This window comes from Sorex fumeus, unplaced genomic scaffold (assembly GCF_029834395.1).
Source record: "Sorex fumeus unplaced genomic scaffold, SorFum_2.1 ptg000064l, whole genome shotgun sequence".
Lineage (NCBI taxonomy): Eukaryota > Metazoa > Chordata > Mammalia > Eulipotyphla > Soricidae > Sorex > Sorex fumeus.
The window spans coordinates 2317259-2340953 of record NW_026606121.1 but is presented as its reverse complement, the minus strand read 5'-3'; the positions used below and the strand labels follow the sequence as shown (position 1 = coordinate 2340953).

The 23695-nt window shown below is 57.1% G+C and overlaps 1 protein-coding gene across 2 annotated transcripts in view; it reads left to right on the top strand.

Annotated features, from left to right (window-relative positions):
• LMTK2 (lemur tyrosine kinase 2) overlaps window positions 1–23695 on the top strand; it is a 72986-nt gene that overhangs the window by 45524 nt on the left and 3767 nt on the right. For both annotated transcript variants that reach the window (XM_056128493.1, XM_056128492.1), the window contains exons 6-12: window positions 1166–1253; window positions 4456–4589; window positions 11587–11671; window positions 12934–13055; window positions 14595–14744; window positions 16293–19080; window positions 23502–23637. In XM_056128493.1, coding sequence (XP_055984468.1) covers window positions 1166–1253; window positions 4456–4589; window positions 11587–11671; window positions 12934–13055; window positions 14595–14744; window positions 16293–19080; window positions 23502–23637 — 3503 coding nt within the window. The remainder of the gene's footprint in view (window positions 1–1165; window positions 1254–4455; window positions 4590–11586; window positions 11672–12933; window positions 13056–14594; window positions 14745–16292; window positions 19081–23501; window positions 23638–23695) is intronic.

Sequence of the window (23695 nt, the reverse complement as noted above, 5' to 3'; positions counted from 1 at the left end):
CAGCGCAGATGATCTCAAGGCCGTTATGTGCAGTGAAAAAGTCCGTCTCCAAAGGCCGCTTACTCTGGGATCCCGCTGGCATAACCTCAGAATGGGAAGGCTCTGGATGGAAACAGGCGTGCTTGCTCAAGCTTAGCAGCTGAGAGCGGAGGGGTTGAGGGGAGGCAGGGCCAGTGATCGGGGGCACAGAACAGATCTCCTGGGGAGGACTTGGTTCTGTGTGTCTCTTGAGCTGGTGGCCACGTGATTTGTACTCATGGAAGCTTGCTCTTGCACTGCGTTCTGCTGTCCCGTGACCGGGGGCGGAGGGAGCTGGCCGCTGGGGGCAGCTGGCCAAGGCAGGCAGGAAGGCCCCTGTGCACCATCTTCATAGATGCCTTCTCATCCATGCTGTTCCCTTTTTAAAAATTTTAGTTTCGTTTTTGGTTTTTGCGCCACACATGGCTCTGCTTAGGGTTAGTCCTGGCTCTGCACTCAGGGATCATTCCTGGCCAGCTGGGGGCCATGTAGGGTGCAGGGATTGAACCCGGGTCGGCCACGTGTAAGGAAAATATCCTTACCACTGTACTATCACTCCAGCCCGTGTGCCCCGCCCCCCTTTTTTTAAAGATCCATATTGTTTTACTAAAAAGTTGATTCTGTGAAAGTTGCAGTGTTGGCGTACTGTAGTGGGGCCATGTATATAAGCCAGATAAGCGGCAGCAGTAACTGAGTCATCTAATGTATGGATCATGCTTATTGGCTCTGTTTCTGTGGTCTGCCTTCTTTTAAATGCTGCCTTTTAGTGATCTCTGTAGGTTTAATGACTAGACTCTTAGGTTAGGAGTTACTTTTTCATTTGTCTCTTGGGTCACACCCAGCAGTACCCAGGACTTCACTCATGACTGTGCACTCAGGGATTACTCTGGGGGGCTCGGGGGACCCTGAGGATCAAGTCCTGGCTGGCCCCATGCAAGCCGAGTGCCCTCCCCGCTGTAGTCGCTCCAGCACCTGAGAATAATGGATGGATTGGAATCCCTTGGTTCAGGGGTAACTTGGTTACCCTGCTGAGTCGAGCACCATCTGATGTATTCCTGCCAGGCAGTCATTCCGAATGCCAAGATGTAGGGGGCTGTGCAGTTTCCCTGGCCCCACCTAACGAGACGCTCTGCCTTTGTCTCTCCAGCATCCTCCAGCATCCAAACGTCCTCCAGTGCGTGGGGCAGTGCGTGGAGGCCATTCCCTACCTCCTGGTGTTGGAGTTCTGTGACCTGGTAAGTTGCTCGTCAAAATTCACGTTCCCGTCTGACACAGAGAATGCCCGATGTGGGGGCCAGAGACCTGGGTGCTTCCGCCAGGCCCTGCTTTAGCTATGCTTTATGTAAGATTAAAACCAGGCTCACGACTACTGAGGAATCGTACCCTCACGAGTCACGGCAGAGCCGAGCTGGGACTTATTTGTCCTCCTGACTCCCGTGAGACTGTGAACCACGTTCCCCACCCAGGGAACTCACGAGTGTCTTTTTCTGGGGAGCTCGCGCCTTTGAAATAGCACGTGTAATGTTTCCAAGTCAACTGTTTTCTCAGCCTAAAACGAATGACCTGTTTCTTAGGGTTATGTAGTACTTCTTAGTGCAAGTGTTTGCCAGGGCGGCTGAAGAGGCAGGGTCTGCCCGGGGCTGCAGAGACAAGCCCTGCGAGACAGGAGGCGGAAGGTGGCTGTAGGGCTGGGCGTCAGCATGATGGGGACCAGGTTTCAGTGTGGGGGTTGGTGGGAGGCGGGGGCTGCATCACCTGCATGTGTGCTCTGGGGATATGGTGACGGGAGTCATGTCACCTTGTTCCATTTACTTGCACAGCCGGCAAGATAGGCGAGATCAGTGAGAAAGTGCCAAGCCGTGTCACGGGTGGGCGAGGGAGGTGGGGGGTCGGGGGGGGGGCGCTGCCTTGGGAACTGTCAGAGTGTGGGGAGGCCAGTCTCGTCCCAGGGAAGGCCTTTCCTGACCTGCCTGAGGCCTAAGCTCGTGTTTGTCTGCCCATCGCACCCTGGTCAGCCTTTAGAGGGAAGCAGCTCCTGCCGCCAGCTGGGCCTGCCCGGGGTCCCCCGCGCTAGAGCCTAGTTCTCAGGGTTGGGATGTGCAGAGGCTGTGGCAGAGCTGACACTTAGCGTCAGCCGAGGGAGCCAAAGGATGGATGGTACCTACACAGACCCCGGGCTCCCCTATCCCCCCATGAGGCACGACACTGGGTCCCGGCCCAGGGGCCCAGACACCTCCCGAAAGTAGGCTGGCAGGGCCAGGGTGGGCACCTTGGCAGAGGCCTGAGGGCTGTAGCCCTTGCCTGGCCCTGTTGGTGACCACTGGTGGCCAAGACCGCGGTGACAGCCCGTAGGAGCAGCAGGGCAGGGTTTGGGGACAGGGGAAGGGCTGGGCCAGCCCGAAGAGCCAGGCTTGAGGAGTGACCTGGGGGTGGGGGGGTGGCCACACCTGCAGGAAGGAGTGAGCTTGGTGTGCTGGGGATAGTCTACACCTGCGGGAGGAGAGACGAGGGTGCAGAGCGCCCGGGCCACGGGCACCACCTGACCATTCCCACCATTCTTCATTCATAGTTTCTTAACCATAAAATTCCCCAGATCATAAACATAACTAACCACAAGTCAGAAACCTCGATAACCATAAAATTTCAGTTATTAAATGATTTGTTGAGGTTTTCCCCACCGCATCAGCATTAATTTATGGATCTGCCTCCCGGGATGGGTGGCAGCGCCCTCCTGGCAGCCTCTGCGGGAATTTCCCGGGACGCCTGGAGTCGTTCCCGGAGGGAAGTGGGTCTCAGTGTCAGCGAGGCTCTTTGCCGCCCTCTAGCGCTGCACAATTTTCTTGTGGAGTTTTACAGGGTTAGTGGTGGGTCAGGAATGTTTCCAGCGTGGTTAAGGGAAACGGTTGTTTTACTGGGCCTCCGCGCAGTGCCCAGGAGGTCTGCAGGCCCCACTTCGAGGGCCACTATGCAGTGCAGGACAGACACCTCACCAGGCCAGAAACCTGCAGGTCATCGTGGCAGTGCTCAGGCCACCAGGAACGGTGACGTTCAGGGGATCTGAACCCAGATTGAACCATTGTGCTGTCCCCCAGCCCTGGACGCTGTCTTAATTCAGAGCAAATTGCACTGTCCCCCCCCCCCCCTTTGTTGTGTTGTTGGGGGCGGGGATCACACCCGGCAATGCTCAGGGCTTACTCCTGGCTCTGCACTCAGGAGCTACCCCTGGGGGTGTTCGGGGAACCATATGGGATATTGGGAATCGCACCCAGGCCGGCCATGTCCAAGGCAAACGCCCTCCCTGCTGTCCTTCATTCCAGCCCCTTTGTCCCCTTGAAATGACGGACCAGAGTAATGACTCCTCCATACTCGGGAAGAATCACTAAGACAGAAACAAACCAGAATCTAAGTACAGCTTTTTCTCTTGAAGGAGGAATAAGTCTGAGTTTTGGAACTTCCTTAATAGAAACATTCTAACTGTGATGATTTTATGCTGACTTTGCTTCTAAACTGGCAGCAGGCGACTGAAGCTCTTCTAGGACGTAGCCCTTGATCCCATCCCATCAGAGACCTCTCCTTCCCAAGACTGTGGTCAGCCTGCCCGGTCGCAGCTGACGGACCCCGTGTGAGGTAGAGGGTGCCAGTCTAGGCTGTGTGCCAGCTTCCGGTGCCTGAAGATTCTTTACTGTTCTGAAGCAGTCTCTTCTGTCTGCTCGTGGAATAGGGCAAGGTGCTTTGAGAGGAATGAGTGGGGACTGCTTCTGGTCCCTGTCGCCCCCAGTGCCGCCCCCTCTGCCCTCCTCGCCTTTGTGGCTTTCTGCTTGCAGTAGCGTCTGTATGCCTGAGAACTTCCCAAGGTGGCAGTGGTCCCCCCTCTGGGGGAGGTACCGCACAGGACGGGGACGATGGCTTCAGGTGCCCTGGGGACCCTGGGACGTTCTCTGCCCTAGCCCCACCCAGCATCTCCCCGGGGGCACTGCAGGTGAGGGGCTGGATGAGGGGCTATATCCCCTGTACCCGGGTGGGGCATCAGGCTTCCCATCTACGCTGGGCAGCTCGGAAGCCCGGTGGGAAACGGGGGAAGCTCCATGGTTGGGGAGCACTCGTGCCCTGGCAGGAAGCACTCGTGCCCAGCCCGTGTGGGCCACCCACAGGCCCATGGACCTGCCCTACGCTTCTGACTGTGGCGCTATGGAACGGGCCATTGATCCACGGGCTTTTTGATTCCCACAGCCAAGGGGCTGCTCCGACCGTGGCCCTAGATGCCAGCAGCTCCGTGTTACCTGCCCTGTTGACACTTGCTCGCCGCTGTGGTGGGACCTGTGCAGCGGTCCCCGCCTCAGAAGGATCTGGAATGTTTCTTCGTTACCATCCGAACCCTTCCGAGGGGTCCGTCGGGTTGGGTGGCCGCGTGGGCGCTGACCAGTCGTGTCTTTGCAGGGCGACCTGAAGGCATATCTGCGCCGGGAGCACGAGCACCTGCGGGGCGCCGCCCAGACCCTGCTGCTGCAGCGCATGGCCTGTGAGATCGCCGCGGGGCTGGCCGCCATGCACAAGCTGCACTTCCTGCACAGGTGGGTCGGTGGGCCAGCGGCTGCCCGGTCCAGGGGTTGTGAGTGAGTTCCAGATCTCATGGGCACCGGAAGTGACATGCTGCTGTCCTGTCAGGCCATTGGTCTCCCACCATGGGCATTGACCTGGGGTTGGGAATGAGCGCCTGCAGCCGGCCTGGTTATTCCCTGTCCTGTTGCGGCATTGGCCCTTGGCCAGCGGCCGCAGTGTCCAGTCCCTGTGGCGGGTCAGTCAGCATCTGATTCTGCAGGGCAGGGGCGGGCCACGGGACTTGGGCGTTTGTTCGGAGGCTGGTGGGATGTTTGCAGCGAAGGCCACAAGACCTTAGTCCTCTCTGAAGCGGCAACTCTGTCACCCCAGAAGGAACTTTTCAGTTGCTTCTCCTCGGCCCTTACAGCTCTGATGGGTGTTTCAGGTTTGTTTAAAGCCGTTTCTCAATCTTCCCGAGAGCCAGTGGTGCGTGTAGTCGACTGGAAGGAAGTTGTGCCGTGCTGCACAGTCCAGGGCTTGGTCTCCCTGTGGGGGGCGCCTGCTCGGAGACCCCTCCTGGTGGTGCTTGGGCCTGTATGTGGTGCTGGGGATTGAACCAGGCTTGGTTGTGTGCAGGGAAGGTACCTTTCCTGCTGTGCTGTCTCCAGCCCGAGTGCATTTAGAACTGAGTGTGGGCAAGCCAAGAGCTAACTCAGGGGCTGGGGGCCTTGCCTCATGCTCAAGGGTTCAATTCAGTCGCTATGTGGCTGCCAGCACTGTATTACTGTCATCCCGTTGTTCATCGATTTAGCTCAAGCGAGCGCCAGTCACGTCTCCATTCATCCCAGCCCTGAGATTTTAGCAGCTTCTCCTCTCGTCCTTCCCAACTCTGCCCTGTTGGAGGCTCTTTCAGGGTCAAGGGAATGAGACCCATTATTGTTACTGTTTATGGCATATTGAATACACCATGCCGTGGCTCCCAGCATAGGAGATAATACAACTACCAGTAGATCTTGCAGCTACGTCCAGACAAACATTCCGCTTTTCACAGATCAGCCAGGCAGAAGGTCAGCAAGGGAATCAGAACCCTAAATCAGGAGTCAGAAGAATCGAAATTAATAGACAAGGACAGAACCCTCACCCCCCAAAAGTCAGGTACCCGGACATAGCCAGATAGAGTCCTTGAGGCTCCCGGCACCACCCAGGGTGGTCCCAGTAGCCCCCGGCATTGCTGGGCCCGTGCAGCACCTCAGTGTTGGGGCCTTACTTTGAACCAGTTGGCGGGTATTACCGGAAGGGCTCCTGGGTCCTCTGAGCACTGCTAGGGAGGTGCCCCACCCTCCCACCATCAAAAAATAATTGGAATTTAGAATAATGATTGGCTGACTCAGAGTCCTCCTGCTGTGCCGGTTGAAAATAGAGCAGCCCACATACCCTGCTGACGGCTCTGTGTGCTCGGAAATAGCCGGTGTGGCTCAGCCTCGCTCAGGGAAGCCTTCCTGGACCCGGCCCCTCCCGACACTGCCACGTCGGCAGCAGGGGCTGCTCATCGCCACATCCCTGCCCTGTTGGCTGAGGAACTGAACTTCTGTCCCCAGCTGTCACTCTGCTGCCCCAGGCTCTGTGGGCCTTGGGGTGCTCCAGGCCTCCCCTGAGGATCTTGGTCATGTCTAAGCCAAAACAGAGACGTCCTTGGCTGGTCTCCAGGTTTTCTGGCCAAGACCCAGCCTTGGTACCCGCCCTCGGGGCGTGGCAGGCAGTGTCGGGAGCCTGTGTGTGACTCATGTCTGTGAAGGTTCATTTGTGCATGTGTGAATCCGTGCGTGACTTAATGCAGGTGTGGTTTCATGTGTGTTACCATGCGTGTGTGCGTGCGTGTGTGTGTGTGCGTGTGTGTGTGTGTGTGTGTGTGTGTGTGTGTGTGTGTGTGATCTTTAGACTGCCTGTTCTGGAGTTCCGAGGACTGGGAGAAATGTGTGCTCACACATGGCCAGCCCAGGGTCAGCTCCTGGCACCACTTGGTCTACTTTTCTTTTCTGCTTTTTGGGTCACACCCAGCGATACGCAGGGGTTACTCCTGGCTTTGCACTCAGGAATTACTCCACGCTCAGGGGACCATAAGGGATGCTGGGGATCGAACCCGGTCTGCCACATTCAAGGCAAATGCCCTCCCTGCTGAACTATCACTCCGGCCCCCACATGGTCTCAGACATCTTCGCTAGCATCTCAGGCCCGAACAGCATGGCTTCCTGGGTGTCGCATGTTCCCCCTCTCTAGAGGAGGACGCTGCTGGCCAGAGTGGCCCCTGACTCAATGGGCCGTTGCCCCTGACGCTCGTCCCGGGGTGTGCTCTGGAGGGTGACAGGCGCTGTGCGTGCAGCCTTGCCTCAAGCGGCCTGGGCTCCACTGATGTCAGTTCTTCTCACTTCCTGAAAGCAGAGGCCCAGGCCGGAGAAAGAAGGCTGGGAAGCTTCTCCAGAGAGCTGCCTAGTGTGTAGAGTGGACTCAGTCAGGATGAAGGAGTTTGGGGTTTGCCAGGGACAGCAGAGGGAGAGGCTGTACCGAGGCCTGTGAGTGTCAGGACCCTGAGCCCCTGAGCGCGGGTCCCCTGCACTGGGGGCTGGTCTGGCCCCAAGAGACTGCGGCAGGGAGGGCACCAGCCCACATGCTGAGAAGCGGAAGCCTTTCGTGGGTGGCTGAACCGGAAAGGCGAGTTGGAGTGGCCATAAAGAGGTTCCATCCAGGGCCTTCCTGTTCACCAGCCTTTAAAGGACAGTGGTGCCCGCCAGTGCCCAGGCAGAATGGTGAGCCGAGCTGAGTTGCCTGGCAAGAGAGGGCATGAAGAACTCCAGGGCCCAGGCTGCTGTGAAGGAAAGGCGGGGGGTGGTAACAGTGTCTGTGCAGGACGGGAGGAAAGGGGTCAGAGCCTCACGGGCTGCCTGCGGCCCACTTGGCCCACACCAACTTTCCTGGGCCCAGCAGGGCAGCTCTGAAGGCCAAGAGCCGTCCTTTCCCTCCCAGGCTGCAGTCTGGATGTGGTGCGTCTCCCGGGCGGGGGACAACGCACCCAGCTGCTGTGGGCAGGGGACGGAGGTGGCACCGGGCCCTTGAGAGGGTTCGTCAGTGTGCCTGGCGTGGAGGGCAGGGCCCGCCTGCCCGACCCTGCAGTGTGCCACCAGTTCGCGTGGGGAATCTGCTGTGCAGGAGCCTCGTGGGCCTCCTTGAGGAAGGCTTGGGGGGGGGGGGCTGAGTGGGAGGCAAACGGGCTGCTCAGTGTGTGGCCCTCACACTGGCCAGCTCACTTAGTCTGGGGCAGGTGCCCTTGGCACTGTGTGGGAGAGAGGGTGTCGGACGGAGCCATTAAAGCCGAGGAGGACAGGAGGTGCTGGGAGGCATCGAGCAGGCGACATGCAGGGCCTTGTCACTTGTCGCAGCCAAAGAGGGGTGGCTACATCGTGAAATGTCGGCCCACTTGGGAGCTAGTTGGGAAAAGAATTTGGACTGTATCGTCTCATACATAAAAGTACAGATGGGGCCGGAGCAATAGTACAGCAGGCAGGGCGTTTGCCTTGCACGCAGTCAACCTGGGTCCATTTCCCTTATTGTCCCCGAGCATCACTAGGAGTGATTCCTGAGTGCATGACCCAAGCGGAACCCTGTGCATCGCCAGGTGTGACCCGAAAAGCAAAAAACAAACAAGCAAACAAAAAAAAGTATAGGAGACTCAGGGGCCGGAGTGATAGTTCAGTGAGGAAGGCGTTTGCCTGGCATGTGGTTGACCGGGGTTCGATCCCCGGCATCCCATTCATCCCCTGAGCACCACCAGGAATGATTCCTGAGTGCTGAGCCAAAGAGTAACCCCTGAGCATCGTTGGGTGTGGCCCACCTTCCTCGCCCAAAAAAGTAAAGAGACTCAGTCGCGTGTAGGACAGCGGGGAGAATGTTTGCCTTGCAGGCAGCCGACCTGGGTTCCATCCCCTACTCTCCCGCTCCCGCAGCATCCCCCAAGCCTGTCAGGTGTGATCCCTGAGTGCAGAGCCAGGAGTCAGCTCTGAGCCCCAGGTGTGGCACCAAATCCAAACAGACTGAGGGAGGCTCGTGGGGGACCCAGTGGCCACGCCTGGAGACACCCCTATGCCTGCCCCCAGGCTCTCCCCATCTCTCAGCAGCTTCGGCCCATGTCCACCAGCAGTGTTTCCTGTGGCCTGCCCGGTCCCGGGGTGGGGTGGGGGGGCGTGGGGTGGTGTTGGTGGGGGGGTGTGGCGCCAAGCCGTGCCACTAGCCAGCAGCTGAGAGTCAGCCAGAATCTCTAGTGCATCTTGGCCTTGCACACGGCTGAGCTGGGTTTGATTCCCGGCATCCTATATTGTCCCTTGAGCTCTCCAGGAGTGATTCCTGTGCACTGCCGGGTCCGTCCCTTCCCCCCAATCCCCGCCCCCCAAAATTTATATATATATATATATATATATATATATATATATATTCCAGAAGAAGAAAAGAAAGTTTCTGGAGCCTCGGCTCCATCTGAACGCAGGCGGTGTGGAAGCTCGGGAGCCGCAGCCGCCACGCCACTCCTCTTTCCGGCCTGTGAAATGGGTCACCTCCGCCTCCAGAGCCTCTTTTCTCTGAAACAGGCACCATTCGACCCGTGGGGCTGGGTCAGGGTTACATAAGGAGCCGGAGCCGTGTGCCCAGCCCCCGGGGGAATGGTTACCTCCAAGTTCCCTCATCCTGGGCTGCTCTCTGTCAGGCATTGGCGGGGCAGCAGGAGGGAGCTGTGTGAGGGATCCTTCCAGAATAGGTGGGCGAGGGGCACGGATGAGGGCACCCTTCCTGGGTCCCTCCTCTGACAGCCAGGTGCAGGACAGGGCCTTGCTCTGGGCCGCTGCTGGCAGCCGGGCCCCTCGACCTGTTTTTCAGCTGAAGGAAGACTTGCCGGGCGTGTTTGCGTTTCCCGACCAGAACTGGCATTGACGTCAGAGTCGGCCTGCCGTGCAGGAGTGACGCCTTGGCACTCTCGGGTCTTAGCTCTGAGCACTTGCCGGGCTTTGGGGAATGTTTATTTTGACCCACTTTGAATCCGATGGTATCAGCTTGAACCTTGGGGGGCAATCTGTTTTCAAAACATCTCAGGTTTTTTTTTTTTAATTATTTTTTATTTTTTCCCTGGAAGAGACACCTGTTAGCAGGGACAGGCGCCCCCCCCCCCACCCTCCCCCCCCGGAGCCGGTGGGGGTGGCAGTGAGGAGTCTCTGGTTGGTGCTGCCACCTGCCCAAGGCCGCCTGGTTCTCAGCCATGGAGCGAGGCCAGCCCCGCCCAGCTGCATCATCAGTGCTGCTTCCTGGGTGGAGGGCAAGCAGGTGGGAGAGATCCACTTCGCCGGTGCCTGTTTCCTTCCTTATTACTTGGAGTTTCAGGTACCGAAGGAGCAGGAACAGCCCCCTCTTCCCCAAGTCTTAGAAGCATCATTGTTTGGGTCTTAGAAACATCCAGGCCCTTGGCATGGTGACATTTTCATCGCTGGTCAAACGTTTGCTTTGGATGGATTTAAGTCCCAGGTGGCCGCGAGGAGGGAGAGAGGAGACAGGTGTGGCGAGAGTGCCCGAGGGAAGGTGCCAAGTGTCCCCCAGGGCACGCCAGCCCAGCACACCTGCAGGGCGGGCACGCTGGCAGCCGCCCTCACTCAGATCTCAGAACGGGGGTGCTGGGAAGTCCAGAGAATCTGTTTCTCGAAGCTCCAGAGCCGGGGCAGCTCTGCGAAGCACGTGCGTTTCCGGTCAGCCTGCATCCCCACGCCAGCTGCCCGGGGGCCCCAGCTAAGCTCCCGTGTCTGCATTTCCCTGCTCCTCCCTCTTGGGCATAGGGCGTAGGTGCTCTGGTTCGTGGTGCCTGGAGTCCTGCCTTGGCTGCCCTGGGGGTTCGTGGAGTGGTGGGGAGAGCCAGGGGCCACCTCCTGGGAACCAGCGTGCAGGACAACCAGGGGACGCCCGCAGCATGGCCCTGTGGGTTACAGGAGATGGACAGACATCATTCCAGGACACACCTGGGGGTCCGTGGGGTCCATCGGCAAGGAGGCCCTGATGGTGCCCCTGGCTGAGGGTGTGGACCCTTGTTGGGATGAAGAGCCCAGGGGGCTGGCACTCCATATACATTAAGTCTCTGAGTTGAGGACATGTGTGCTCAGAGCTTCACCAGGCTTTGACCCCGGGCCCTAGGCCTAGGCCTGCGTCCTGCCAGCCCAACCTGAACCGTGAAACTGCGAAGGAGAATTCAGCTGGACACGCGGCGTGTGTCTGGTCTTCTTCAACCATGTGAAGATGGGAATGTCTCTGTGTTTAGGGGGCGCATCCCAAGGAGGTACTCAGGACTTGGGGAGACAGGGCAGGCTTCAGGGTCGGGGTCAGAGAGTGTGGTGCTGTGAGAGCCCTGACACCCGGTGGCGCTGGGGTGGGGTGTGTACAGGAGGCCCGGGGTGGCGAGCATCGCTGCATGACCTAAACACAGACAGGCAGAATCTAGGGTGAATGCAGAGCAGGAGCCGGCGCCAGATTCGTTCACCTGTGCATGCGGCGATTTGCCCAGGGGTCGGGTGGTCACTGGTGGTCATTGAAGAGATCTCGTGGTTGGGAGTGCCCTTTGCATGTGGGAGGCCTGGGTTTGATCCCCGGCTCTATAGGGTGCCCCAGTCCTGGAGCTGGGAGTGGCCCCAAGAGCCAGAATGAGTATGCTAGCGCCCCTTTTCTGTAGAAAGGGATTTTAAAGCGTTTGTGGTCACTGTTAAGGCTTCTACATGCTCTTTTGATGGCCAGCGAACAAGCTGTCTCTCCCTGCGCTTGTGCTCTCGTCTCCCTTTCCATTTGCAGTGACTTAGCTCACGTCTCCCTTTCCATTTGCAGTGACTTAGCTCATGTCTTCCTTTCCATTTGCAGTGAATTAGCACACATCTCCCTTTCCATTTGCAGTGACTTAGCTCATGTCTCCCTTTCCGTTTGCAATGACTTAGCTCACATCTCCCTTTCCATTTGCAGTGACTTAGCTCTGCGCAACTGTTTCCTTACCTCGGACCTCAATGTGAAAGTGGGCGATTATGGGATCGGATCCAGCAGGTACAAGGTGAGCCTGGTCTGTGGGCTGTTGCCCTCCTTGGCACCGACCTAAGTGACAGTGGGGACCTGGATCCCAGGGGGTACAGGGTAGAGATCTGGTGGTGGCACCTTTGAGTGTAGGGGCTGTACCGCCTTTATAGCTGGGGGGCGTGCGTGCGTGCATGTGTGTGTGCGTGCATTCCTGTCTAAAAATGAGATTTACGAGGCTGGAGTGATAGCATAGCAGGTAGGGCATTTGCCTTGCATGCGGCCGACCCGGGTTCGATTCCCAGCATCCCATATGGTCCCCTGAGCACTGCCGGGAGTGATTTCTGAGTGTAAAGCCAGGAGTGACCTGTGAGTATTGCCAGGTGTGGCCCGAAAAACAAATAAATAAATATGAGATTTACGTGGGGTCTGAGCAATTAATTGCACAGTGGGTCGGACGCTTGCCTTGCACGTGCCCTTCCTGGGTTTGATCCCTGGCACCTCCAGCACTGCTGGGAGTCTGAGCGCTGCTGGGTGTGGCCTCAAAACAAAGATTGATACAGCTTGATGTGCATGATAAGTGTCACCTGAGCATGGGCAGTAACAGTCACATACTTCTCTATTCCCTGCTCAGTAAATTTTTAGCTCAGATTCATTAAACTTGGTCTTTGGATCCCCTGTCCATTTCCCACCCCCACCCCCCCATTGAGAGAACTGACAGTCCTGTATCCATTTAAATCGTGCAGCACCAAGATTTGGTGTACTTGTTTTAGGAAATGGTCACAACAGGGAAAAAATGTATGTTTTTCTTGTCATGAAAACTTTTGGTGTCTTTAGTGTGTATGTGTATGGAAAGTGTGCGTGTGTGTGTGTGCGTGCGTGTGTCTGTGTGTGTGTAGGACCTGATCGTCTTTCCTGCATGTTGGTGTGAATGACCCTCACAGCCTCGAGCATGGGCTCGTGTCTTTCTTCTGATGGGGCTGCAGTGAGGGCCCAGGCCCGTGTTCCCAGCACATAGGCCCCGGTCGATGCTGACCTGAAAGGGAGGTGGGCACGCCCCGTCGCCCCGGCAGAGTGCAGCTGCTGCCTTCTGGGGTTGGTCTAGGTACCCCTCTCTTCTGGGAAAGGCTGCGGAGCCCCGTCAGCTGCAGAGAAGCCTCCCTCCTCACACCTGGCTGTCTGCTTCAGGCCCCCTTGGTCGTTTTGGGGGGTTGAGTGTGCTTTCTGGGCGTGGCCTGCAGTTGTCATCAGGTGCACTGGAAGTGTGGCCGGGCTCCAGATTCTGTGCTCTTCTCCCACCAGGAGGACTATATCGAAACAGATGATAAGAAATTGCTCCCTCTGCGCTGGACTGCCCCAGAATTAGTGACCAGCTTCCAAGACCGACTCCTGACTGCAGATCAAACCAAGTACAGTAACATCTGGTACGTGTCGACTCCCTTTCTCATGAGCACTTTCTCGAGGAAAGGTGATGGAAGGAGAGGTGGGGACAGGTAAGAAAGTCGGTGCCAGCAGGGGGGCAGCCGCAGGGACAGATCCTGGGCGCAGCGTCGGGGCAGGGACATGTCTGTTCTTGGGCTTTGGCGGGGCCTGGCACAGGATTGATGTCTGTTGGGTGTTTGTGAGGAAATGGAGAGGACACAGCAGCTTGACTCCTGTGTGAGCCCATGAGAGGAAGTCAGTGTGAGGGAGACCAGATCTGCCCTCAGCACCGTGTGTCTGTCTGACTGACAGCTTCTCTTCCAGCTTTCTGCTAGTGTCCACCTTATTTGCTATTGTCCTGGTCTTTCTCTTCCTCCTACCTGCTTTTGGGTTGATGTTAAATTTATTTTATTTTATTTTATTTATTTTTGCTTTTTTTGGGTCACACCCAGCAATGATCAGGGGTTACTCCTGGCTCTGCACTCAGGAATTACTCCTGGCGGTGCTTGGGGGACCATATGGGATGCTGGGGATCAAACCGGGTCAGCCGCGTGCAAGGTAAATGCCCTCCCCAGTGTACTACCACTCCGGCCCCTGGGTTGATTTTTAAAAATAACTTTTTCCCCCTCTTAACGGAACCTGCATATTAAATTCCCTTGCTTTTATTGCTCTCCACAGACATTGTAACATGGATTTTTCACTTACTAAAGTCTAATATTAATTCCTTTCTTTGTTCTCTTTCTGAACGGTAAAAGGAGGAACTCAGAAATTCACATTCATTAACACACACACACATCCAATTATGTTATTATCGTAGGGTATGTTAAGTCTTTTATTGTAACTTCTCTCCATAATAATTTTCTTAGAATCACTATTTAGGTATATCCATATGATCAAATCATTTTGCATTTTATTCTTTTCCTGTTTATTCTCAGACTTTCCATCTGGGACTATTTCTTTTGCTTGAATATGTTCTGAGGTGTTTCTTTCAGAGACTAGAATGCAGCTTGCTTGTGAGTCTGGAGTTTGAGCCTCCCACATGCCACAAAACAGCGGCCCCCAAGGAGGTGTGCCGGTGTGGCTCTTCTTGCTTCTGGAGGTTCAAACGTGTGTTGATTTTGTTCTCAACGTTTAAGTACAATTTTACTCAAAGTCAGGATGCATTTATTCTGCTGTCTTCTGACCCCCCAGTGTCGACTTTCTGCGTCTTTCTCGCCAACTGTCGCGTTCTCTCTCTCATCTCTCTTCCCTTGACCCCCTCGATAACCCTCCAAACTCTGCCATTCTGCCAGGACCTTGGATCATCCTGAGGAGCTCCCTCGTGGTTTCTGGGGTGGCATAGCACCTTCTCCCTGTCACGTGCCTCTTCTCTCTGGCTTTGGGCCGCGTGCGGGGATGTCAGCCAGGGCTTGTGGGTCATGAGGAGGTGGTGCTCACTTGCCCTCCTTTGAGCAAAGCCATTTCCGGTGCGTCCAGCTGAAGAGCTTGCCCGGCCATGCGGGTCTGTGGGCAGGAAGAAGTCACCTCTGGTTTTCCCGCAGGTCCCTGGGTGTGACACTCTGGGAGCTGTTCGCTAATGCTGCTCAGCCCTACTCCAGCCTCTCGGATGCAGACGTCCTCCACCAGGTCATCCGCCAGCGGGACACCAGACTCCCCAAGCCGCAGCTGGACCAGCCCTACGCGGAGCGATGGTGGGTGCCCTGGGGCTTGGCGGCTCCAAAGGCTCAGGGAGCCCCTGCCCTGCCCGTTTGAAGTCACTGTTGGGAAACAGTCTTCTGCGTTGTTTCCACTTGATTTTAGAACGAACGCCTATTCTTTGCGTTAATGGTGTTGGTGAAAAGTGCAAGCAGGGAATGTGTTAGAACATACAGTAAGAAAGATTTAAAAGTCTGAGCCTGGGGCTGGAGCGATAGCACAGCAGGTGGGTGTTTGCCTTGCATGCGGCTGGCCTGGGTTCAATTCCCAGCATCCCATATGATCCCCCTAGCACCGCCAGGAGTGATTCATGAGTGCAGAGCCAGGAGTAACCCCTGTGCATTGCTGGGTGTGACCCAAAAAAAAAACAAAAAACTGAAAACTAAAAAATAATAATAAATTCTTAAAAAAAAAAAAAAAGTCTGAGCCTGTAAGCAAAGCTGCTGGTAAAGGGATTTCTGTCCAGGAGCTGCTTCACTCTGATGGGGGAGAAGGAAAGGAGGAGAGGCGCCGGGATCCAACCCAGGGTCTCAGATAGGAAGTGTTTTCGATTCAGATGTTTTTAGTGGAATGGTTTTAAATGAGACTATTCATATTATTGATCGCGAGTGTGCGAGAAAGATAGCATAGAAAGGATAATATTTAATTTGGCAGTTGGAACTAATTTTCATAATGTATGTTGACACTTGCAAAACAAATGTATGTTCTTTTACAAATTTATAAATTCATTCCTGGGGACCAGTTCTTGCCGCATTTCTTTTTTTCTTTTTTCTTTCCCCCCACTTTTTGGGTCACACCCGGCAATGCACAGGGGCTATTCCTGGCTCATGCACTCAGGAATTACTCCTGGCGGTGCTTCTTAGACCGTATGGGATGCTGGGAATTGAACCCAGGTCAGCTGCGTGCAAGGCAAACGCCCTACCCGCTGTGCTATCACTCCAGCCCCTCTTGCCACATTTCTAATTGGAGTCAGGGTCAGCTCCCCTGGACCTCTGTGGGCAACACTCCGTGCCCAGCTTCTTCGCCTCTGAGGCCCAGCTGCTTCTCCCTGCGTCGGGGCCACACACAGCCCTGCGGAGCGGACACTGGTGCATCTATACATACAATGCTTTAGACCCTCTGTGCTCCTCCAGTCTGCTTGGGACGCGGTTTATGATGCTGGCGGTTCCAGTAGCGCGTCACGGGCCGGCCCCTGTGTGCTACCTTGTTGTGGACCCCCTCAGACTCCTGCTCTGCCCCTCCTTCAAGTACAGGTGTGCCGAGATGCAAGCGGCCCGGAGCTGGGCATTGACCCTGGGGCCTCACATGCAAAGCACGGTCCCCTGTTGCCCAGCTCTGTCCTGCTGGGTGCAGGCTGAGGGTCCCTATAAAGTTAGTGATTCTGACGCCTTGGGTCACTGGGCCAATCCTGAGATCCCAGGACAGGACACGGATGCGCCTGGCGCAGGAGCCACCATTAAGTCCAGCTCTGCGCTTTGTCTGTGGCGCGTGGGGCCCAGCGTCCTTGGGAAGTGGCTTCTTAACTTGGCTTTCATTGTTGGCAGGTACGAAGTGCTGCAGTTCTGCTGGCTGTCCCCGGACAGGAGGCCGGCGGCCGACGCCGTGCACCGACTGCTCACCTACCTGCGCATGCAAAGCCAGAGGGACTCGGAAGTGGACTTCGAGCAGCAGTGGAATGCCCTGAAGCCCAACAGCAGTGGCAGGGACGTGGCCAGCAGCGCCGCCTTCCCCATCCTGGACCCCTTCCCCCGGGACCGGCTGGGGCGAGAGATGGAGGAGGTGCTGACAGTGACGGAGACCAGCCAGGGCCTGAGCTTTGAGTACGTGTGGGAAGCGGCGAAGCATGACCACTTTGACGACCGTAGCCGCGGCCCCCCCGACGAGGCCTTGTCCTACACGAGCGTCTTCTTCCCGGGGGAGGTGTTCGAGGGCGCACTGCCGGAGCCCGGGCCGGGCAAGCTCAGCGGCGGGCAGGACGCCCCGCTCCGCGCGCCTGGCGTGGTGCCCGTGTTCGACGCACACAACCTCTCGCTGGGGAGCGACTACTACATCCAGCTGGAGGAGAAGAGCGGGAGCCACGTGGAGCTCGACTACCCACCGGCGCTACTCACCACTGAGATGGACCCCCCGGGGAGGGGCCCCAGCGACGGGCCCCCGCTGGTGACGCTCAGGAGCCTGGACCTGGAGGAGTCCAGCGTGGATGAAGATTTCTTTGCGACCACTGCGGACCCCAAAAACTTGGGCACCCCGGGGGACGCGCATGGCCCCGGCACCCCAGACAGCCCCTTCAACAGTCTCTTCAGTGACTTGGACGGAGCTGAGCAGCTGCCTGGCCACCAGAAGCTGTTTGACTTGCTGGACCTCAATGGGGTTCAGGCTGACTTGAAGCCGTCGGCTCTGATTCCGGGGCTGCGCACCCCCGGGGAGCCCACGGCGGCCCACCCATCAGAGAAGGACAAGTCCCCGAAGCTCTTTGACCGCGAGCCGCTTTGCCTGGCGGGAGACCTGTACCAGGATCCCTTGGCCCGCCTGGACATGGAGGAGCTGGCAGAGAACTTCTTATTTCTGCAGGAGAAAAAACTGCTCAGAGACTCGCCCTCCAGCCAGGGGCCCGTGAGCGATCTTCAGACAGAGCTGAGAGACGCAGGTTTCACGGACACCGTGCCGGACACGCCGCCAGGCAGTCTGGACACCAGGCACTGGCTGGTGGGGGGCCCGCAGGACAGCGAGACGGGGCTCATGCTCCAGGCAGCCCCCACCAGCCCCGTGCTGCCGCTGCCGGGCTCCCCCACAGTGCAGGCACCACCTACCTCACTTGAAGCAAAGGAAACGCCTCAGGAGGGGCCCCTGGAAGGCCCCCCGCAGCAGGGAGAGCCCCCGTTCCCGCGTCCAGCTGTGGGGACCCATGAAGACAAACTGCCCCAAGAAACCAGTCCCGACCCTGCGGCTGTCCCCACCCAAGTTCCCACCAGCAGTGCCGGGAGCCAGGGGGCCGGGAAGGTGAGTACTGGGAGCGGCCAGGCAGAGCCGGGAGGGAACGCATCACACGCGCTGCTCGCCACAGAGCCTCCTGCCGAGGTGGTGGCCAGGGAGGCCCTGGACCAGCCGAAGTGCCAGGACATGGCCCCAGAGGCTGGCTTGGCGTCCACCCTGTCCTCGGACTCCGCCAGCCAGGACAGCCTGCTGGAGGACAGCCTGTCAACACCTGGCCCCACCTCCACCTCTGAGCAGCTGGCTGACACCCCCGACTCGCTGGACTCGCTGGATGGCCACGAGGTCCTGCTGGGCTCCTTGGGCGCCCACACACCCCAGAAGCCGCCGCCCCCTGATAAGCCCGCGGACAGTGGCTACGAGACAGAGAACCTGGAGTCCCCCGAGTGGACGCTGCACCCCACCCCCGACGGCTCCTCGGCTTCTGATGCAGCCCCCACAGGCCATGGGCCGGACAGCCTGTCCCCCAACCCCGTCATTGTCATCTCGGACATGGCTGATGGCCACCGGGGGCCCCAGGTGACCGCCCAGACCTCGGTGCTGGGGGCACAGAGCTCATACAGAGACTCCGCATACTTCTCGGATAATGACTCCGAGCCCGAGAAGAAGTCCGATGGGGTCCCCGGCGCTTCCACCCTGGCCGCAGACCAGTCTTCGCCCGAGCTCCAAGCTCCAGAGCCAGTGGTCAGCTCCGGGGACAGTTGCCCGGATCCCCACCAGAGCCCGCCAGGCCAAAACTGTGAGTCCAGTTGGCCTGTGCCTGGCCCCCCAACCGATGTCTCTCTGGAGGCGCAGTCCCCTGAAGACAAGACTGGCAGTCCCCTGAGGGCACTGCACTCGGAGCCGAGCCACAGCGATGCTGGCGAGCCTCCCAGCGACCGCCCCTGCACCCTTGCCTCCACCGGCACCAATACCAACGAGCTGCTCGCCTTTGCTGCCAGCCTCCGTGCCGGCAGCGCCCCGGAGTCGGGTGCCGACAAGCCCTTCGCCGGCCTCGGCGATGGCCCCAAACTGAAGGAGCCAGACATGGAAGGGAGGTTCTTGGGGAAGCTGGGCGTGGCCGGTGTGCTGGGCCTCTCCGAGGATGGCATGGATGCGGACGAGGAGGATGAGGACAGCGATGACTCGGACGAGGACCTGCGGGCCTTCACCCTGCACAGCCTCAGCTCTGAGTCGGAGGACGAGACGGAGCATCCGGTCCCCGTGATCCTCAGCAGCGAGGACGGCCGGCACCTCCGCAGCCTGCTGAAGCCTGCTGCTGACCAGCTGCCGCCCGATTGGAAGAAGGACAGGAAGGCAGTGACCTTTTTCGACGATGTCACCGTCTACCTCTTCGACCAGGTACCAGTTGCCACTGAGAGCGGGCGCGAAGGTGATGTGTGCTGTTCTGGGGCACAGAGCCCTCAGTCGAGATGATTTGATTCAGGTTTGGTTCTTTTGTTTTTGGGCCACATCAGCAACACTCCTGGCTCTGAGTTCGGGAATTACTCTGGGGCCCAGCAGGGCTGGGAGCACGCAGAGGCTTGCCCATCTCTTCCTGTGAGCCCTTTGACTTTTATTTTTAAAACGCTCATTAAGATTCTCTCTTTTCTGGCTCATTCTGGGGGTGGAGGGGATGGATTCTCTTCAGTGCCATCGACCTGCACCCCGACTCCCTAAACCAGACCCACGGCTCTGCATTGTCCCCATTGGTCTTGGGAAAAATGCCCCCGAATGGCCCTTCCAAATTCTCCCTCGAATGTATGTGTGTGTGTGTGTGTGTTCTCCCCCGAATCCTCCTTTCCGTTTGCTCAGGAATCAGACCTGGTGGTGGTGGTGGTGGTGATAGTGGGGTGTGTGTGTGTGTGTGTGTGTGTGTGTGTTCTCCCCCGAATCCTCCTTTCTGTTTGCTCAGGAATCAGACCTGGTGGTGGTGGTGGTGGTGGTGGTAGTGGGGTGTGTGTGTGTGTGTGTGTGTGTGTGTGTGTGTGTGTGTGTGTGTTGGGAGGTGGGGTGGTCTCCTGCCCCTGCACTGTTTCTCTGGCCCTTCTGCAGTTCTCTGGTGGTGGTGGTGGTGGTGTGGTGTGGTGTGTGTGTGTGTGTGTGTGTATGTGTGTGTGTTGGGAGGTGGGGTGGTCTCCTGCCCCTGCACCGTTTCTCTGGCCCTTCTGCAGTTCTCTGTCTTAAATGGTCCCGAGCTGGGGTGGGCAGACACGTCTGTTCAGCCGTTGTGGGGAAGGCGTGAAGGACATCGGGTTTCTCTGACACTGGGCGTTGCAGACACAGCTGCTCTCAGTGACCTGGCGCAGGCTGTTGCATTCCTGCCCAAGGACCCCGTTACTTCAGGAGCTGCTCCAAAAGGACTTTGTTCATTTGGGGATGGGTACTCGGGTCTCGAATCCAAGCCTTGTGCACACAGAGCCTTTGCTCCAGCCCGTGGCGCCACCTTGCTGGCCCCATAAAAAGTATTTTTTTTTTAAGTTCTGGTTTCCCATGGCACCTGGTTGGTTCCTAGAAATGAGCGCCCTTGTTTGTTTGCACCTCGTTTCTCTGTCCATGAACGGGCCCCAGGCCTGGTGTCTTCTCCATGTGCTGCTGCGCGTGAGCTGGGCTTGGTACCTGGTCCCGAGAGAACTTCGTCTTTAACCATGAATCCGGGTGTCCGTTCTTGGGAGATGCCATTTGTCAAGTCAGAAGCTCCGCCTTTGCTCTTAGTTTGAGAGACGTTTCATCCTGAGTCATGTTGAATTTTTGTGAGGTGCGTTCTGTCTTCTGCCAGCTGATAGAAGCCGGGGTTGACATTGGTTTCCAGGCACTGAGCCTGCCTTCCTGGCCTGGCCCTGCCCGCTGTGGCTTGAGGCGTTTGTGTCTGTGAGGTGTGTTGGCCTGTGGTTTGCGGGTGAGGGTTTGCTTGTTCCACTGGTTTGGGGTTTGAGGTCATGACCTGTGTTGGGTTTTGATATCAGGGCATCAGTGCTGGTCTCATAAAGTCAGTTGGGAAGTGTTTCCTCCTCTCCTCTTTCTCGAAGAAATTACATAGATGTATTGACCTTCAAAGAACTGCTCTTGGTTTTGTGGACTTCTTTTTTTCTCTATTGTTTTCCTTTACATTTTAGTGATTCCTTGATCACTTTTTTTCCTCCTTGCTTTGGGTTTGGGTTGTGGTTGCGTTTTAGACTCTTGCGGTTTGAAATGTTTCTTCATTTTTTGCTTGTTTTTTGGCCACACCCAGTGATGCACAGGGATTACTCTGGCTCTGCACTCAGGAATCACTCCTGGTGGTGCTCGGGAGACTGCATGGGGTACTGGGGTCCAACTCAGGCCAATCACCTGTAAGGCAAATGCCCTCCCTGCAGTACTATCACTCTGGCCCCATGTTTTTTCTTTTCTGATAAACATCTATAGCGCTGTACGGTTCTACTTGCGCGCATCCCACGTGTTATTAGGCTATAGTTTGATCAGTGTAAAGTAGCTTATCATTTTCCTTGTGATTTCCTTTTTGGTCATAGTGGTTGGAGCATCTCTTGTTCATGATTGCTAGTCTGATTCCGTTGTGCTTAGTTTGAGGAGTGCTGGAAGTGACCTGTGCTGGCGGCCTGCAGCCCTGGCCCCCGTGTGGAGAGTATGTCCAGGAATTCACCAGGTTTGCTGTCTCAGAGGGACAGAAGCCTCCTTTATATAGAGAGCGACTCTTCCTAGTGAGACTCCAGCTTGCTCTGGATAAATATTTACAATTTGCGGGGGAGGAGGAGCCTGCGGTGCTGGGAGTTCTCTGAGACACCCCAGTTCTGCTCGTGGGCCCCCAGGGCTGCCCCCGGCAATGCTTGGGGACCTTGGTGGTTCCAGAGGCAGAATTGGGTTCGACTGCATGCAGACACTTGGAACAAAAACCTATCCAACCTTGCTGTTGTACTTCCAGCCACTAAGTTTATCTTAGGAAACTCAAGGTATGAGGTAGAGGGTCAGGACAAAGGGGAAGGCGTTTGCCTTGCATGCGGCTGATCTGGCTTCGATTCCCAGCATCCCATACGCTCTCCCAGCACCACCAGGAGTAATTCCTGAGCGCAGAGCCAGGAGTAACCACTGAACATTGCCGGGTGCGACCCAAAAAGACCAAAAAAAAAAAAGAGAGAGAGAGGCTGGAGCGATAACACAGCAGATAGGGCGTTTGCCTTGCGCACAGCCAACCCGGGTTCAATTCCCAGCATCCCATTTGGTCCCCCGAGCACCACCAGGAGTAATTCCTGAGTGCAGAGCCAGGAGTAACCCTTGTGCATTGCCGGGTGTGACCCAAAAAGCAAAAAAAACTCGAAGGAGGATAATTCTTTTTGTCCAAAGTAAGCAGTAATCTTCACTTCTCTGGTCTGGTCTCTGTGTGCATGCACGCAAGTGTGTCCCTGCATATGCACACATGTGTGCGTGTGCCTGTGCATGCTTGCATGCATGCGTGTGGTGTGCATGTCTGTTTTGCTGGGGAAATGTGTTCTATACTGAGCTACATCCTTAGCCCACTGTTGTTTTTCTTTCTGCTTTGTTTGTTCTGTTTTGGGGCCACACCTGGCAGTGCTCAGGGGTTACTCCTGGCTCTGCTCTCAGGGATCACTCCTGGGTGGGCTGAGGACCATAACGAATGCCAGGATGAGGCCTAGACCAGCACCCGGCCTGGCAGCTCTCACAGCAGCCCTTTGGGGCTTCTCACTGACATAGGTTCTCTCTCTGACCTACTGGGTTTTGTTCTTAAGGGGATCTGCTGCAAGCGGCTTCCCGCCACCTCCGCCTGCTCGGGAACCGAAGCTTCCCTTCTGCCTCGTCTTGTTCTGGGAGATCTTACTCGTCTGGGCTCAGCACTGGGATCTCTGTCCTGTGGGTTTCTGGCTCGTGGCCCTGCGTTTCATGTGTGTGTTCGGTATTGAGCCTGTAGTTCTGTCTTTCACCAAGTCTGAGACATCCTCAACCTTCCTTTCACTAAACGCCTCCCAGGGGCCCCTTCCCGGCATCTTGGACCGTTTCTGTTGATCTCCTTCCACTCAGTATTGAGTCAGCTGGTGGGTTTTCAGTCTCAACAGTTGTAGTTTCCTGCTCTGTATAAGTGCATTCTCTTATTTTTTTCCCCATTTGTTCTGCCATGGCACCTGCATTTCTGCCCATGTGAGTGTCTGTCCTTCCTTAGGTGGTCGCTCAGTTTCCGTGGGAGTTCCACAGGTGTCCTGTCCGTCCTCTGAGGCCTGAACCTCATTCCTTGCCGAGCCTTAGGCTGCGGGCTACTCCTGCTGGCTCCTTCTTTCTGGCCAGATTCTCTGGACAGTGCTGATAGTTTTGTCCTCCTGGTTGACCCCGACCTGGGCCCAGCCACGTGGAACCTGGCAGCGTCTCCAGGTGTCTGCAACACTTTAGGGAGACCCTCTGGGTCAAGTCCACCACACACAGTCAAGCAGGAAGCCCCAGAGCTCAGGCCTGCTGCTCAGGCACTCCGGAGGTCTCTCCACATGGAGAAGAGGTGTAGGGTGTAGGGAATTGCGGGGCTGCCCCCCCTCAGGGTGGTCACACAGCCCTTTTGGGGAAGAGGAAGCATCACACTCCAGAACTCAAGGCCCACCCAGGGTTGCCTGGGGCTGGAGGGAGAGGATGAAGAAAAGAAGCATCTGGAATTTCCTCCCACCCCAGTGATGTCAGAGTCCCCGTCCTCCCTGCTTCCCAGGCCAATGTGCTCTGGCTGTCGGCTCTGTCACTGGCCTGCCCCTGTGAGCACTGTGCTGATGGGCACTGCTCTCTCGGCTTTCCAGGAGACGCCAACCAAAGAGCTGGGGCCCTGCGGCAGCGCGGCAGCCCGGAGACCCGAGCGGAGTGGTGCAGCCCCTGGTCCTGGGGCCCCTGGCTTCGGCAGGTGCATGAACTCCGAGAGCTCCACTGACGAAGAAGGTAGCACGCTCGCCCCACACATGCCGCACCCCTTGGGGCCCCCTCTGCCACCCTCTGG